Below are 14,220 nucleotides of genomic sequence, written 5' to 3'. Positions count from 1 at the left end.
TTTATTTGCTATCAACGCATCACCGACAAGTGGCCGTAACTCTAGTGGCTGCGTACAGACGTAGCTTTAGCGATGGTTAGACTCGCGTGTAGACGTAACGCTAGACACTCCCTACAAAGAAAACGAAACAACATAATTTCGTGCTGCAAGCACCTTCGAACGTACTTTGTTGAGAATGTAAAGCCTCTCAAATGAGCGAGAATTCATCCCTTTTCCTTTTCCAAAAATAGTTCTACATAAACTTTATGTATTGCTCAGTGTGCACATGCGACCTGCCCATGCTCGCCGATTCCGCACTGTGAATTTGTTATTGCTTGTTTGACTTTTTTTATTTCTCTGCAACGGCATTGCACCGGTTGGTGCTGCATTTGATCCCAATTTCTCCGCTGTGTGCGCGTTTGCTTGGTCTGCCATCGTTATTTCGTCTTTTTCTCGACCCGTTGTGCTCTGTCTTTGCCGATTCATGCTCGGGGAACTTATTTACTCGGGGAACTCTTATTTGAGCACCCGTCGCCGATTCATCCAACGGGTGCTCAAATAAGAGTTTTTTCATCGCGCAGTTGTTTCTTGGCTACGCTGGCGAAAGCCCGCACCTGGCGGCACCCATTGAACGCGCGCCCACCCGGATATTGTCCGTTTAAAAGAGTCCACAGCTGCTAACCTTTCTCTAACGCGTTGCATGGTGTTCCACGCGTTTGATAGCGCGCGTACACCCAAAAGAACAAAACCCCCCTAAATATTCAGCGCGTTTTGTTTTATAGCGTGAATGAGAAAAAATGAAGAAGAAGAAGCGCTTTGCCCGCACTGTTTGATATAGTCCGCTGAAAATAAAGAAAGAACAAAAAGAAGCGCCCGGCGTGCCGTAAATTCCAATTGGCTTGGGACGAACTGCACGAGTATGACAAAAAAAGAAAAAAAATACAGGGGCGTACTTGAGAAATTTCCCGCGCAGTGTTGGTTGGCCTTCATCTTCTGTCGAGGCAGTGTAAGCAGCCTGAATACTGATTCTTGAAAACGTAGCTGCAGTGAGTCTGATTCCGATGCCGTAGGTTATAGTCCAGTTAGGCAGGAGGCTCGGCGAGAAACCCAGCCAAAAGATAAGCTTTCGCGAAAGAATATGCCTAAATCCTGCACAATGTTGGTTTTGTACTTTCAGTGAACATATTGTATGCGATGGTTTTTGTTGGGCACAGCTGAGCAAGCCCCGCAGGTGCACGGTAAAGCAAATTTGTTTTCAGAAATATATCCCTAAGACATGTGGTTCTCGCCGGAAGCACTGACCGGGGGGTGGCTGCCATACATAATTCTGCCATTTGTCGGGCTTGTAAGCCACCCTGGGAGCTCCTACAAGCGTGGGGCTCCAGTTAGAGTGAAAACGCCGCATCCTCTGAAAATAGTGCCGTTGACTAGTGCTTCCTTTGCTAAAAAAAAACATTAGGTTTAACCGAAAACAATGATGGCGCTTCCAGATACTGAATTGCCCTGTTGGGGTGTTTTTACAGTTTTAACCGTCCCTTTGAACCTTTGGACGTGCCTAGACGACCTTCATGGATAGGGTTTACTTGTGTACGTTTGGCGTTCGTTTAGCTAAAAAGCGGCTATAAACTGGATCGTAAATTATCGTTGCTATCAGGTATTAGAGGTAGTGATCGGTACAACCCGCAAAGATTGGTCCCACCACCACTTTTTTAAGAGAGCACTCGTGGGCCCCACTGCGAACGAAGCGAAGCTGGCGGATAAACGTAACCCCACCTAAGTAACCCCCGTCCCTACACGGCAATTTTTCGGCACGATGGCTCCCGTTGTCGCTGGCTGCGATGGGCTGGTCTCTCTCTATAAAGCCGGTCGTGGTGAGCAATCAGCAAGCCTCGAAGTAGCAATGTGTAATCTATGGAATTTTTTTACATACGAAAACGCGAGTAAGATATGATGCTTTCTAGCTTTACTACAATAAACGAACACGCGTGTACGCTTCCCTTAGCAAGTTGGTACCAAGGAATTCTGATGCGGTAGTAAAAATGATCCTTATTAGTTAAAAAGAAACAGTAACAGAGAACGGACTGTAATAAAGTATGTGGAAGTAGGTTCAGCGCCGATTCGTAGCCCCATATTAGTCTTGTCTTTAGCAGACCTGTAAGGGCGTGGTCCCGCACGTTACCTTTCATACTGGCCTCACTTTGAGGGAGCGCAAAATTGGATCCTGGTATTTTGCCTGTTAAACTGAATAAAAGTTTAAGTAGTTCCACTCATCGTGAAAGCTGTCAAGTGCGGAGCAGTGATTCGCCAGGGGGGCTGTGGCGCCCTCTCTTGAGTAGTTTCAGTATCAGCATGGCGTTGACACCCGAAAGTAGTCGAGAGAGGGCGCCGCTGCCCCTGAAGGGGCCTATAAATACATGCTGAATTGTGTTCTCTATATTTTGGTTAATTAATCGTTAATAATGATGTCTTCTTAATGTTATATTATTGTGTATTTATTTACGGCCTAGGAACGGCAGCGTCCAGGGTAACGGCGCAGCGCAAAGACTACACCCTACACTTTCCGCATGAGTAACGTGTGCCTCTGTGGCGAACTGGGATAGACATTGGTTTCTTAACGCGAGGGACCCAGGTTTGATTCCGACTAGGGGAAGCGGTTGCCTTTTCCTAGGCTCCGTTTGGGTGCTTGGCGCCATGACTAGGGGTGTACATACCGTGACCCTGTACAAGCTACGGCGACACGCCAGGCCCCTAAATTGCCCTGGAAAAAACGAGGGGCTGGAGAGGTTCTGCGGGCGTAGCGAAACGGGGAGGAGGAGGAGAAAGAAAGGCCGGAAAGGCCGGAGATTACCAGGTGTAGAGCCCGGTTTGCTACCCTGCACTTGGGGAATGGGGTTCAGGGGATAAAAGAGAGTGTGGGAGGAGAGGAAGAGATGGGAGTGAGAAGGCGCACTTTCTAGTGCCGTTTTGGGCACTATAGTCTTTCAAGCAAATTCGTTTCGCTCAGGAAGCGTAGAAGGGTTTTCGTCGCCTTCTGGGAAGTAGATGGTGGAGACATAGGTTAGTCTCCGCTGTAAGTGGTCGATTGTCCAATCGGTAACAAGAGCTTGCCATTTCGTTACAGTATTTGTTACCGTCCCTGCGGTAACGAAATGGCAAGCTCTCTTATACTACTGAGCATCTCAATATGCCAGAGTTTTGTTAATGATTAGGTAGCGAAATTTCAATAAAAACTGTGTAGTCAAAAGGTGCTGTCAGAGCGCGGTCGTTCAGCAGGACGCTGGCTGCCGTGTGTGGACACACAAAGTGGGTAGCTATTGATCAAAGCATGTTCTTTTCCGACGGCTGTTTATTCAACGAAGGCACTCGACATGTTTATGATACTGTAATTGCAAACTTATTACTCGCAGGCGTCCATTCGGGCACCGTGGTAGCCGGAGTCGTGGGCCTCAAGATGCCACGGTACTGCCTCTTCGGTGACTCCGTGAACACGGCGTCACGAATGGAAAGCACGAGCGAGGTACACATGCCAACATTTTCTCCTGGCTACAGCTGCACGCGTCGCACGAGTATAGGCAACGACTTCATATCACGAGTGGATTCGCGACTTTTTTTCATTGTCTTGCACGAAATAGTTGCGAATTTTAAAGTCTTACCTAGACGAGATCTTCATTTTGAGATCAACAAACCGTTGCGTGCAAATGTTATTTCTCTTATTTCTCATTGGGTACCCTGACTTAGACATGAGTTGGTATTCTGGCGAGGGCAGGCTGGATGGGTTCACAAACAAGGAACCCAGCGTTTAAGGTGTGCAAACAATGAGAAGCCCATATGTTCCGTGTTTCCAATTGTTGTAGCACAATATATTGAATACGATATATTGAACATGACACGAAGACTGCAGCGCACGCAATTAGTGCGCGATTAGGCGTTCGGAAATTTTTGAATTACATAGAAACAAGCGCTGACGCACTTTTCAGGGCACTTTTCAGGCTGAAGAACCCATTCCTAATTGCTAATAAGTCGGATTAAATTATTCTTTGCATTAACAGAAAAGCATTGCACATTAAACCTCCAGAAAATCACACAATTATCTACGAACGTGTAGCATTCTTATTCCGCTTATTGTCTAGAGTGTGTCTACAGCCAAACATGGCTATGAGTACCAAAAGACGTTGGATTATTTAATTCGGTTGTTTTTTGTGGTTACTTTTCGCCATTGGGGTAAATATCTACCATTATAGCGACAAAGGGCCTTTACGTCGCTAATTATGTTTTTTTTTAAAGATACAAGGCGTGCTATAGGCTTGGCCCGTTTAAGTAACTCTTTCTTCGTATTTTCACTTTCTTTTGCGTACTTGTCTCATTTAGTCTTCTATTTTGTGGCGAGATGTATAAGATGCATATTTCTGAGTTTTTCAAATCATTTTTTTATGCTTTATGTCTCCAAAATTCCAAAATTCTTTCTAAAATTCTGCCCGACCAATTATCTCTCTTTACGCACTCATAACGATTACAGGTGTTACTTCTGCCAAATGTGCATTTTTGTTGAAATTCAAGGCTTTATACGATCCTGGCTGCGGGGGTACATGGCAAATAATGCTGTGCAATTAAACATTGCAAGCATTGAAAACATTGCAAACGTTGCAATTACACATTGATTAATCGATTGCAAGTGTTGGAATACAGGCAAGGGCAGTCATTATCTCCATCAGCAGCTTATTTCACTACACTTCAGAACTAAGGCCTCTCCGATTAACCCCCACCGGCTTCTTTCCTGCGCTGCCCGAGTCTATTCCTTGCCTCCGAATTTTCTTTGGCCGAGTTAAGATTTATTTTTTATACACAAAAGGGGTCAATGACGGGTTAATTTATTGCTGATATTACAATAACTGTAGCACAAGGAAAGGGAACGCGGAATTGCTGGTACACGCTCAGCCTGAAAAATAACAGGGGTTCACTCCGGGCTCGCGATTGGGGTAGCTTTCGGGGAGGCTTCTTTGGTTTAAAATAACGCACTTTTTACGAGTGACCTAGACGTTTAACGTCCTCGGCCCTCATATTATCAGCCATAATGAGGGGCCAATTTTTTTTTTCTGGTAGTGCGGTTTCGTTCATTTCTTCTTTCGGTACCTAAACAAGCTAAAAACGTGGTGTGTTTCGCTGGTTCGGCAGCATATCATTATTACTAAAGTCTTCTTACATAGACTGCATTATTTTCAAAAGGACGCCATTGGCAGGCTTTTAAATAACAACTTCAAATAAGACCAGTCTATCCACATTTTAGTCATTTTGCATGTGTGCGAGAGGGCTCCCTTTCATAAAACAGTCGTTGTTTGAATGTGTAGCCACCAGTACATACAGTACACGCGGGTAGCATTGTTATACTTAACTTTTTTATTGAAAACTACGTTTGTGTCCCGTACCCATTCCCCAGTTTCACGGATTTAAGGATACGTGTTTATTTTGGATGCCAACGGATCTTCCTGATTGTTTTACCTTTCAAACACGCATGCAGCTGGGGACTGTGCCTAAGCATTTTGTTTGTTGGGATACTTTTTATTTGGAATCACATGCTAGGGAAGTGGGTCGAAACCTTGGGTTCAGATGGAATTTCTGTGTGGTGTTTTCGTCCCACAATGAAACTTCATTTTGATTGCAGAGCACTTGCCTCCATATCCAAAGGCTTCATCTACCGCTATACTTGTGCCATTAAAAATGTCACCTATGTGTAGCTCCGACCAACATTAGTCTCTACTTATGTACGCACACACGTCATAAAGCATTAATTTTGTTATCACCATATTAGCCCAGTCCTATCCCGACTTTTCCGTAACGTTAGTCTACAGTGGAAAGAGGGATCGCACTAATATGCGCTCCTGACAGGAGGCCATACCTCTCCTATGGAATGGCCGAGCAAGGCGAGGGCTCACAAGTATTTCTTCCAGGTCCGTGGTGGATAAGGTGATGATAGTAGAACACTTTGAAACGCCAATACCGCACCTCCTCCCCCCCCCTCCCCCCCCCCCCTAAAAAAAACAGCTCAAACATGCTCGCCGCAAGCGCACGAGAATCATCGGCCGGTACCCATTCGCAGCTAGACACTTGGCCACCTAATTAAAATCAACAATAGAAGAGCAGTGGGAGGCCCTCTTCCAACACATTAGGGCAGCGCTTGGGGATGACTGGAAACAGGAGCCCCACCTCAGCAATGATGAATCCTTTATTGAAGGGGAAATAAAGATGTTTAACTCTCTGTCTCTCTCCTAGATGAGATCAAAATTATGATCGGTGCCATAAGCAACAGGGGTATCTTTCAGTGCTGTGAAAACCAGTAATATGATCACACTGTTCGAAAGGGTAGGAGGCGCTCACCCATGAACAAAGGGTGTGGATCTTGATCCCCCAACACATTCTACGGGAAAGCTCAGATCCCCACACAGACATCCACAAGCACATACCGTTAAACTCTTTTTGAAAGTGCATTAGCAACCCTTCCAACACTAACACATACAATGTTGACATTCCCTGTTCCGCTTAACCTAATCTAAATGCATTACATATTGGCGTTGGGTTCATAAAGGTATGTAATAAAATATCGGCCTACTACCCGTACACGAGAAATATTTTATATAAGGTCATTGTGACTAAAGTACATTGCCCAGCTAGATTGGTAACACAATTATCAAATCATTTTCCTGTAAACTTTCACCTGAAGCGACGTTGCTACAATTGTCGTTGCATACCTGGAGGAAAAAGGTACACAACCAAACAGTCCCGACTTCGGCGGAACTATTTGTGGGAATAATTGCGATACCAGTCGTATATACTATTTGAAATGTTATTGGAACCCACCCCCACGTCATTGCTGAAACTTCAGTTGTGGATTGCACAAAATTCTGGGACTTGACAAACGAGAGAATGACGAAAGTGCAAACAACAATACCGATAAGAATCTGGTCAATATGAGATTAGTTTATGCCAGAAAATAAAAAAGTGGGGTCCGCTGAAATAATTCACGTTTTTCCTTAGCTACAAGATTGTTGGTTCTACTGCTCTGTGTAAGATAGGTTTAAAAATCTACTGACGATTGCTATACTCACTAATGCGAAATTTGTGCACAGCGCGAACTGCAGTCTTCTCAGTCAGGGCGTATATCCGCTGCGTCCCAGAAACTGATCGCGTGATCAGCGAACGGACGACGGCGGACCCAACTCTGCCGTTATCCCGCAGCACTTTGCTGCCGCCCGCGAGCACGTTGTTGCAAATCGTGTTTGAACTTCCCGCGCAAATGTCACGTGGTTCGGACGATCCATAAACGGCGGGGAGTGGTTGGTGAAAGTGTGAGGGGGAGGCAGTGAGACATACTGAGCCGTTGCGACGCACTGGGAGATGACACATTAGGGGCGCGTGCCGCCCTCCTCCTCACACTTTCGCCAGGCGCTCCTCTCCGTCTTCTCTTCTGCTGGAGTGGCTCGTTCGCTCTCACGGTTACGCGGATGTCGGAGCCGACGCCGCCGACGCCGCAGCGAAACCCATGTACGGGGCACCAAAGGGCTGCGCCATAAAATATACAGCAGTTTCTTTATACGTCACTTCTCAGCACGCCTTTACTAGCTTCCGAAGGTATACAGAGCGTTCCATAAAACTCTCATGCTCCCTTCTGCTTTTGCTAACACCAGTATTACATACCAGTATTCAATTATACTTCGCGCTATGGCATGCGCTATGGAAATATACTTCGCGCTATGGAAATAAAAACATGCTTGCAAGAAAAGTTTCGCTGGTAGGTGGGCATGCAAAATTTTACGTAACAATACTACTAGAAACGGGATGGCGGATCATTATCTGTTGCTAACAATAAAACCGCGCAAAAGGACGGGACGGAAGAAGAGGACAACAAACCTGCGCCTGGTTTGTTGTCCTCTTCTTCCGTCCCGTCCTTTTGCGCAGTTTTATTGTTATCATGGAACACCAACTAGCCCAACAACGTGCTTTACTCAGCTTCATTATCTATTGCGTTTCAATCTTTGCAGGCACTTCGAATACACATCAGCCAAAAGACCAAGGACTTCCTCGATGAAAACAAGTGGCTTATTCAAGAGCGTGGTACGGTAGATGTAAAGGTAAGGATTTAGGTGAAGGATTAACCATGGGTTTATGCACTAGATCCGTCATCCGCAAACTCGTAAAATTGTTTGGAATTGCTCTCAAGAATTGTATCATGTGCAAACTTTTCAGGCTGCGGCTTGAGCAGAATTGAGAAATAACGCTCTGGTTCGATTTACGCGCACGAACGTTGTGTTTAGGGTTGCAAAATATATGCTTGTACAAAGAAGGTAATAGTGCTGTCCTACACCAGATCACCTTGCTTTAACCTTAACTGAAACCATTCCACCACCGTCAACGTTAATCGTGCCCATTCATCGAGCCGCCACCATTACTCATCATATAAATGTACAGTCACTGGATCTAAATGTATTATCCTACAGAATGACGCTGCCCAACTGGCTGTCGCATGTCCGACTGGTTGTTTAAACTCATAGGTAAAATCAGTGACCGGATAAACTTATTGCGGTATTTTTTGTTGTTGAAATGAGGCAGGAAATATTGTTTAAACACCAATTCTTCTTATGCAGCCTTGATTGCAACTCAGTTTTCAAATGCAGTTATTTCACAGAAACAAGTATTTATTCTATTCGAAGAAAAAACTTTGGATGCGGTGACTGATATCATGCTACTCCAATGTGATGATAGAAAATCAGAAACTGCAAAAATACTTTATGGCTGGACATTTGTTCTCTACAATTTGAGAACCTTGAAAAAAAAAATTTGCAAGAGCAGAAAATTACATAACTTATTATTGCATAACCAAGACACAATGCGGACGCCAGCATCTCCGCTGACGTCCCTTTTCACTGCTTTCTTTATCCACGATTGCCTTCGGATAAGTGCAGTGCAGGTTGCAAGTTCCGAAGGGCTCTAAAATATTCTGTAATGCTCCGGAACTCTCCACCTCGTAGGGAAGATTTAGTGAAAGCGTGTAAAAACGGAATTTCAGCCTTTTTATTCCGAAAAGTGCCGCAAGAAGTAATATAACCTGAAATAGCTATTTATAACACGATGATTAGGCCTGGTCGTACTGTTATACCAGTTTTTAACAGTATTTGTGAGTTGCGTTTATAACCACTATTAACGATAGCTAACCTATACTAAGCGTTCACGTTCGTTGCAGCTCTCTGACCTTATTGGTACTGTGATTTGGTAAAAAATCACATATCCGGCATGATTTTTTAGTTTACCCATTTTTATAACCACTAAAACAGTATTATAATTTGATTGTTTCCTGTGCGTAATTTTGCCTCTAATTGCCATTTATTACCTCATTTTGTCGCAATGGATCTTTAATGTGTTAATTGCTCTTTAATAGAAGTCTTCACAGGATTTATGACATCCATTTCTTACATCCTGGCCCCTTTCATTTTGTACTTATTTTCCCTGTGGCACCAGTTACAACCTGAAGCAGGGTAAGGCGTAAGGTAGGAAAAAAATGAAAGCATCCGCTTTGTCTTACATTCATTGCTCTCTCATTCTCGAAAAAGGTTTGAAAGGACTTACTTTAGATGGCGTTCACGAATGTCATGGACAAGGCTGCTAAGTATGTACGGATAAGTACAGGTGTACGCTACGCACGCACAATCACGGCAATTTGTATGCAGATAGTTAAACACAGGATGCGGGGGACAGACGCCCGCACACATGCCTGCTGTACAGATGCACAGGCTTGGGCATGTAATTGAAAGCAGGCAAACTGATGAATATTGGTTTCAGATGCTCAGACACCCACACAAAGGTTGCGGATTCATGCACACGGAATGTCGCTTACAGGCAGGTGATTGGCAGCAGGGTACATAGGGCTGCGCGTTTATTATCGAACGCAAAGTTTGCTTTATTTCAAAGTTGCGTGTACGTAAAACCGTAATTTGGCCCCAAGAACAGAATTTCAGGCTCCATGAACCACGCTGAGAATTTTGTGAAAAGTGGCATTCAGAGCTTCCCCTGAACAATTTCGTTCACTTATTTGAAACACCTGTAAGCGTGCAGTAACCGACGAACAGATAAACTTTACTTTGTGGAAGGGTTTTATAATGGCGGAGACCTAGCCAGGAAGTATGAATACTCAATACAAAGAGAGTGCTGGGGTTGTCAACAAATGTCACACGTCTGTGGTAAAACAATAAGCGCACATACAGGGCCCGCTTGAACATATCATAGTATTTTGAAATCATAAATTTTGGAGCCTGCAGTTACGACTATCACGCTCGTGGTAAAGACGATGGCTGAGCTTTCTAGGGGGCTGGAGACTTCCGATTTCGGCTGACGTGCTCTGACAGCGGTCTTGCCTTTACGGACGTCTTGGCTAGGTTGTGAGAAAGGCTGTTTTCTCCACACCTAAATGACGGGACTAGCTCGACCGGAGTTGAGAATTGAAGGTGCAATCTGATGCTGCATCTCGGTTACTTCAGTATATTACACGCATTGAAAGAGCATCTCTCATTCTCGCGCAAGGCCATAAGAAGAATTCAGTAAAGCTAGAATATATGCTGAAAATGACTGGGTAAGTACCCGAAATTTTGAGCTTAAACTGAATGAAGATGTTATTATTTTCCCTCTTTTGTCTTGAAAAATTGAAATAAGGGGATGCTTCAGAAGGTTCCATAATTCAGAAAGTGATTGACAACGTACGGTCATTTACTATAGCATGCGCCACGAGCATATGTTTGCGGTATTTTCCCGTTAGCTTGAATTTTCCCATACGTGAGTGGTAGCACACTCGCTTCGAGACAAAGAAGTCCCATATTGGGGCAGCGTTTGGTCCAATTTTGTTCCTGTTGTTAGAAATGTGTGTCGTGCCGTGACGAAGTCGTCACGACGGATGTTGTAGGATGAAGTTAGGCTTTTAAATATTTTCTTAAAGAGCGCGCGCGGTTTCTGAAAGACAAGAAGATAGCACTGAAGGGAATTAAGTAGGCTGAGATAATACGGAAATGGAGAAGTTTTAGAGTAAGGGTCAAAGGAGGACTAAGTCACACGATGATTTCATCTCTCATTTTTGTTGCACATGTGTGCACGTCCTGTGAGCAGAACTGGGCCTAGGGAGTTTGGAGTGTAAGAATATCAAGCTATGACAGAAATAACTACCACAAGCAAGATAGACAAACATTGAGTAGTATTTAGCGTTTTTTCTCACAGTTGTCTCGTCGATTTTAGGCCGAAGGTAAATTATCACCCATGCCATCAATTTTATGGTGCGCATGCAATGCTTATTTTACTCGGATCTTTGCTGCATATCTTAAACAGGGTAAAGGCTCCATGAAGACCTACTGGCTCCAGGGGAAGAAGGGCCAGGCCAGCAGCAACCGGCGCTACCCAGAATCTCAGGCCCCTTTACCCGCCAAGCAAGAGTCAAAACGTCGCAAGTCGTCAATAGGAGCTCGATCCGTCTATTCACCGGTAACGTATGAAGAGATAGCAAAGCATTCGCCATGCAGCACTCCTCCTCCCCAAGGAAGCGGAGGGATACCAGGTGGAGTACCCCTCCAACCAGGTGGAGCACCAGTTGGAGTACCACTGAAGCCAACCGCTGGGGTCACTCCTGCTTCTACCGGAAACGCCGCTGGTTCGGTGGTGGTGAAGGAAATCACTAGCAACACAGCCGAGCTTACGAATGGCGCTTCTCCCAAACGTCGAACCATGAGTGTAGCGCCCACAACAACCCCCATCCCTGCTTTACCTCGGGAGACCAACGGCTGCCCTTTACCACGGAAGGCAGCCTGGACGGAGCTTGAACTGAAGGTTCCACCACAGGCTCCAGCGTCGATTGTGACAGTGCCGCCTCCAGCGATACTCTCGGCCGTCAGCCTGCAACCACCGTGCCAGCACTGCACCCACTGTCACAACGCCTACAACCAGCGAAAGTTGGCGGACGTATCTTCGGCAGAATCCAGGGGTGACAAAACGGGGTGCTGGGCTTCGTCGCCTCCACACCGGGGAGCGGTCGGCAGCCACATGGCTTCAAGCGCCGGCGGGTCACCGTGCACCATATTGTGAGAGATCCTGGGTGACAGGCAAGAGAGTCGGCAGGCCCAGCGCGGCGTGATGCGGTAGTTTCCTTTTGCTGAAATAACTCACACGCAAGCTGTGGCTTGTATCACACCATAAACATTAGAGTCAAAGCCACAGAGAATTTCGCTGTTAGACAAAACTTTAATCTAAAACATAAGTTTTTTTCTGTTTTGAAGACTGAAAAGCTAGTAAGTTCCCCACGTACAGTTTGGGTACTTTGGTCGCTGAAGAAATAACTGCGGTGCGCAACACGCTTTTATCCAACATCGAATGTATCCTTAGAGAGACCTGTATGGACAATTTGATGTGCCGCCAAAGAAGAATCGTTGCTTCGTAAGTGGTTGTATTGCCCAGTACATGTATTGTACTCCACTTTGTCTTGATGTGCTTGCTGTTAACTCGAACAATTTTGCGTTAGCTTACTTGCACATGTTGAAGAGAACGAAGCGGGGGTTCTTTGTGTCGCTGACGTTTTGCTGTTTGTGCTTTCGCGCACATTTCTCAGCCTGCAAACTGCGTAGGTAGGACAATGACTATGCTGAAAATGTTTTGTGTATTAGACTCGGCGGGGACATTCATGAGCGAGCGCAGCAGCGCCCATCAACGCAAGCAAAACTCTTCAAATTACGTGTGGTTAGCCTAAATGCAGTGTCGTAGTAGTCAAATACAATATATCCCCCATAGCACCTGCCCCAATGTATCATATATAAAAATGCACTGAGTGTTAGGTCGCATCAAATGGCTTTCGATGCTCCAAGGGTTGGTACAATGGTGAGTTCGCTTAGGGTGAACACGGGAGCGCGTGGCCACCTGTACTATCACAGCAGCCCAGCGTGAGTTGCGCAAAGCATCACGCATGCGCTGTGCATGTCGAGCGATAATTTGATTTCAGCGCGTGCATCGCGTCATTGGAGCGTCTGATCGTCTTTGCTATGTTGGTGGCGCTAAGCACCTATCGGTAGAACAGGTACAAGCGACTCCCCGGCCTGGCGCTCGACCCTTGTGTGGGATTACAACGCTTGGGAAGTTCACTCGGCTCGCACGGGAAACCGTTCCTATGGAAAGAGAAGGCTGCATAATCGTAGTAACTTTTTTTCTCCTAATGGTGTCTCGGTTTGTACCTCGAATGCGCTATCATTGTATGAACACGCCTTATAAAAATCTCAAACGTGCTTTTCAGCGTAAATTGTATCGAGCTGTAGTGTCCGAGCTCACTTTAAACTCTTAATTTATTTCTGATATGCATTATGCGCATGTGTTCCGTCGGTTTCAGTGGCCACCATTTACAAAAAAGTGCCACTAAAGTGAGCGTTATCTTTCTATTGAGTCTGCTTGAAGCAAGCTGGCGAGTTGCGATGTGACGAACCGATCGCATTTCATTCAAGCTAATGAACGAATAACTGCTAACTCAAACATTTTTCTTGCGGATTCTAGCTTCCATTTATTTATACAGCCGACGATTGCTCCACCGCTACAGGCCAGATTAAGCAGACGATGCTTAGACGCTCGCACGACGCGATGCGTGCGCTGAAAGCATATAGCTTGGCTTGGCACGCACAGCGCATGCGTACGGCTTCGCGCTTCCCACGGTAGGCTGCCCTGATAGTAGCAGAGGCCACGCGCTTCTGTGTTCACCCTAAGTGAGCTTACCGCTGTACGTACTCTTTTTTGTATGTTTCGCAAGTGCCATTTTTTTGCCCAATGTGTACTCCGTAGATTACTGAGCTTCAAGCTGGCTCCGCAGTTAAATGGCAAAAGGGCTGAAGGGGCAGAACAACACCTGTAAAAAGGGCTGAACAACACCTGTAAATGTACAGAAAAGCAGGTTCCAAGTGCTAAGCTACCGTGCTATGCAGCCTTTCGGTCGTTACCTTTAGGCGCAGCTGCCTTAAAGCTGCCTTTTGCCTTACGGTGCTGTTTATTTGGCTGCAATCAGCTGAGAGAGAAACAAAAAACGCTCTAGTGAGATGCACAATCTATTAAGAAAGTCAGAGTAACATCTAAATGCTTCTTTATTTTAAATATTAGGCAACTCAAAGTGGAGTTTCTGCATGTGTATAAAATAGGATGTATTGTGTACTCCGTATCCCGTGTGCGATGACCATCAGAAACACGCCA

General features: G+C 45.4%; 1 protein-coding gene across 1 annotated transcript in view; it reads left to right on the top strand.

The window, feature by feature from the left end:
• LOC144166615 (soluble guanylate cyclase 88E-like) overlaps positions 1–13,641 on the top strand; it is a 295,263-nt gene extending 281,622 nt beyond the window's left edge. The window contains exons 12-14 of the mRNA XM_077696156.1: positions 3,387–3,496; positions 8,013–8,102; positions 11,338–13,641. Coding sequence (XP_077552282.1) covers positions 3,387–3,496; positions 8,013–8,102; positions 11,338–12,087 — 950 coding nt within the window. The 3' untranslated portion in view covers positions 12,088–13,641. The remainder of the gene's footprint in view (positions 1–3,386; positions 3,497–8,012; positions 8,103–11,337) is intronic.
• Positions 13,642–14,220: the final 579 nt, after the last annotated feature.

The sequence above is a fragment of the Haemaphysalis longicornis genome, unplaced genomic scaffold, assembly GCF_048455015.1.
Source record: "Haemaphysalis longicornis isolate Haplotype H1 unplaced genomic scaffold, Haemaphysalis longicornis Haplotype H1 scaffold_18, whole genome shotgun sequence".
NCBI classification, from domain to species: Eukaryota; Metazoa; Arthropoda; class Arachnida; order Ixodida; family Ixodidae; genus Haemaphysalis; species Haemaphysalis longicornis.
The sequence above is the reverse complement of the archived record's forward strand: the minus strand, read 5'-3'. Positions and strand labels throughout refer to the sequence as shown.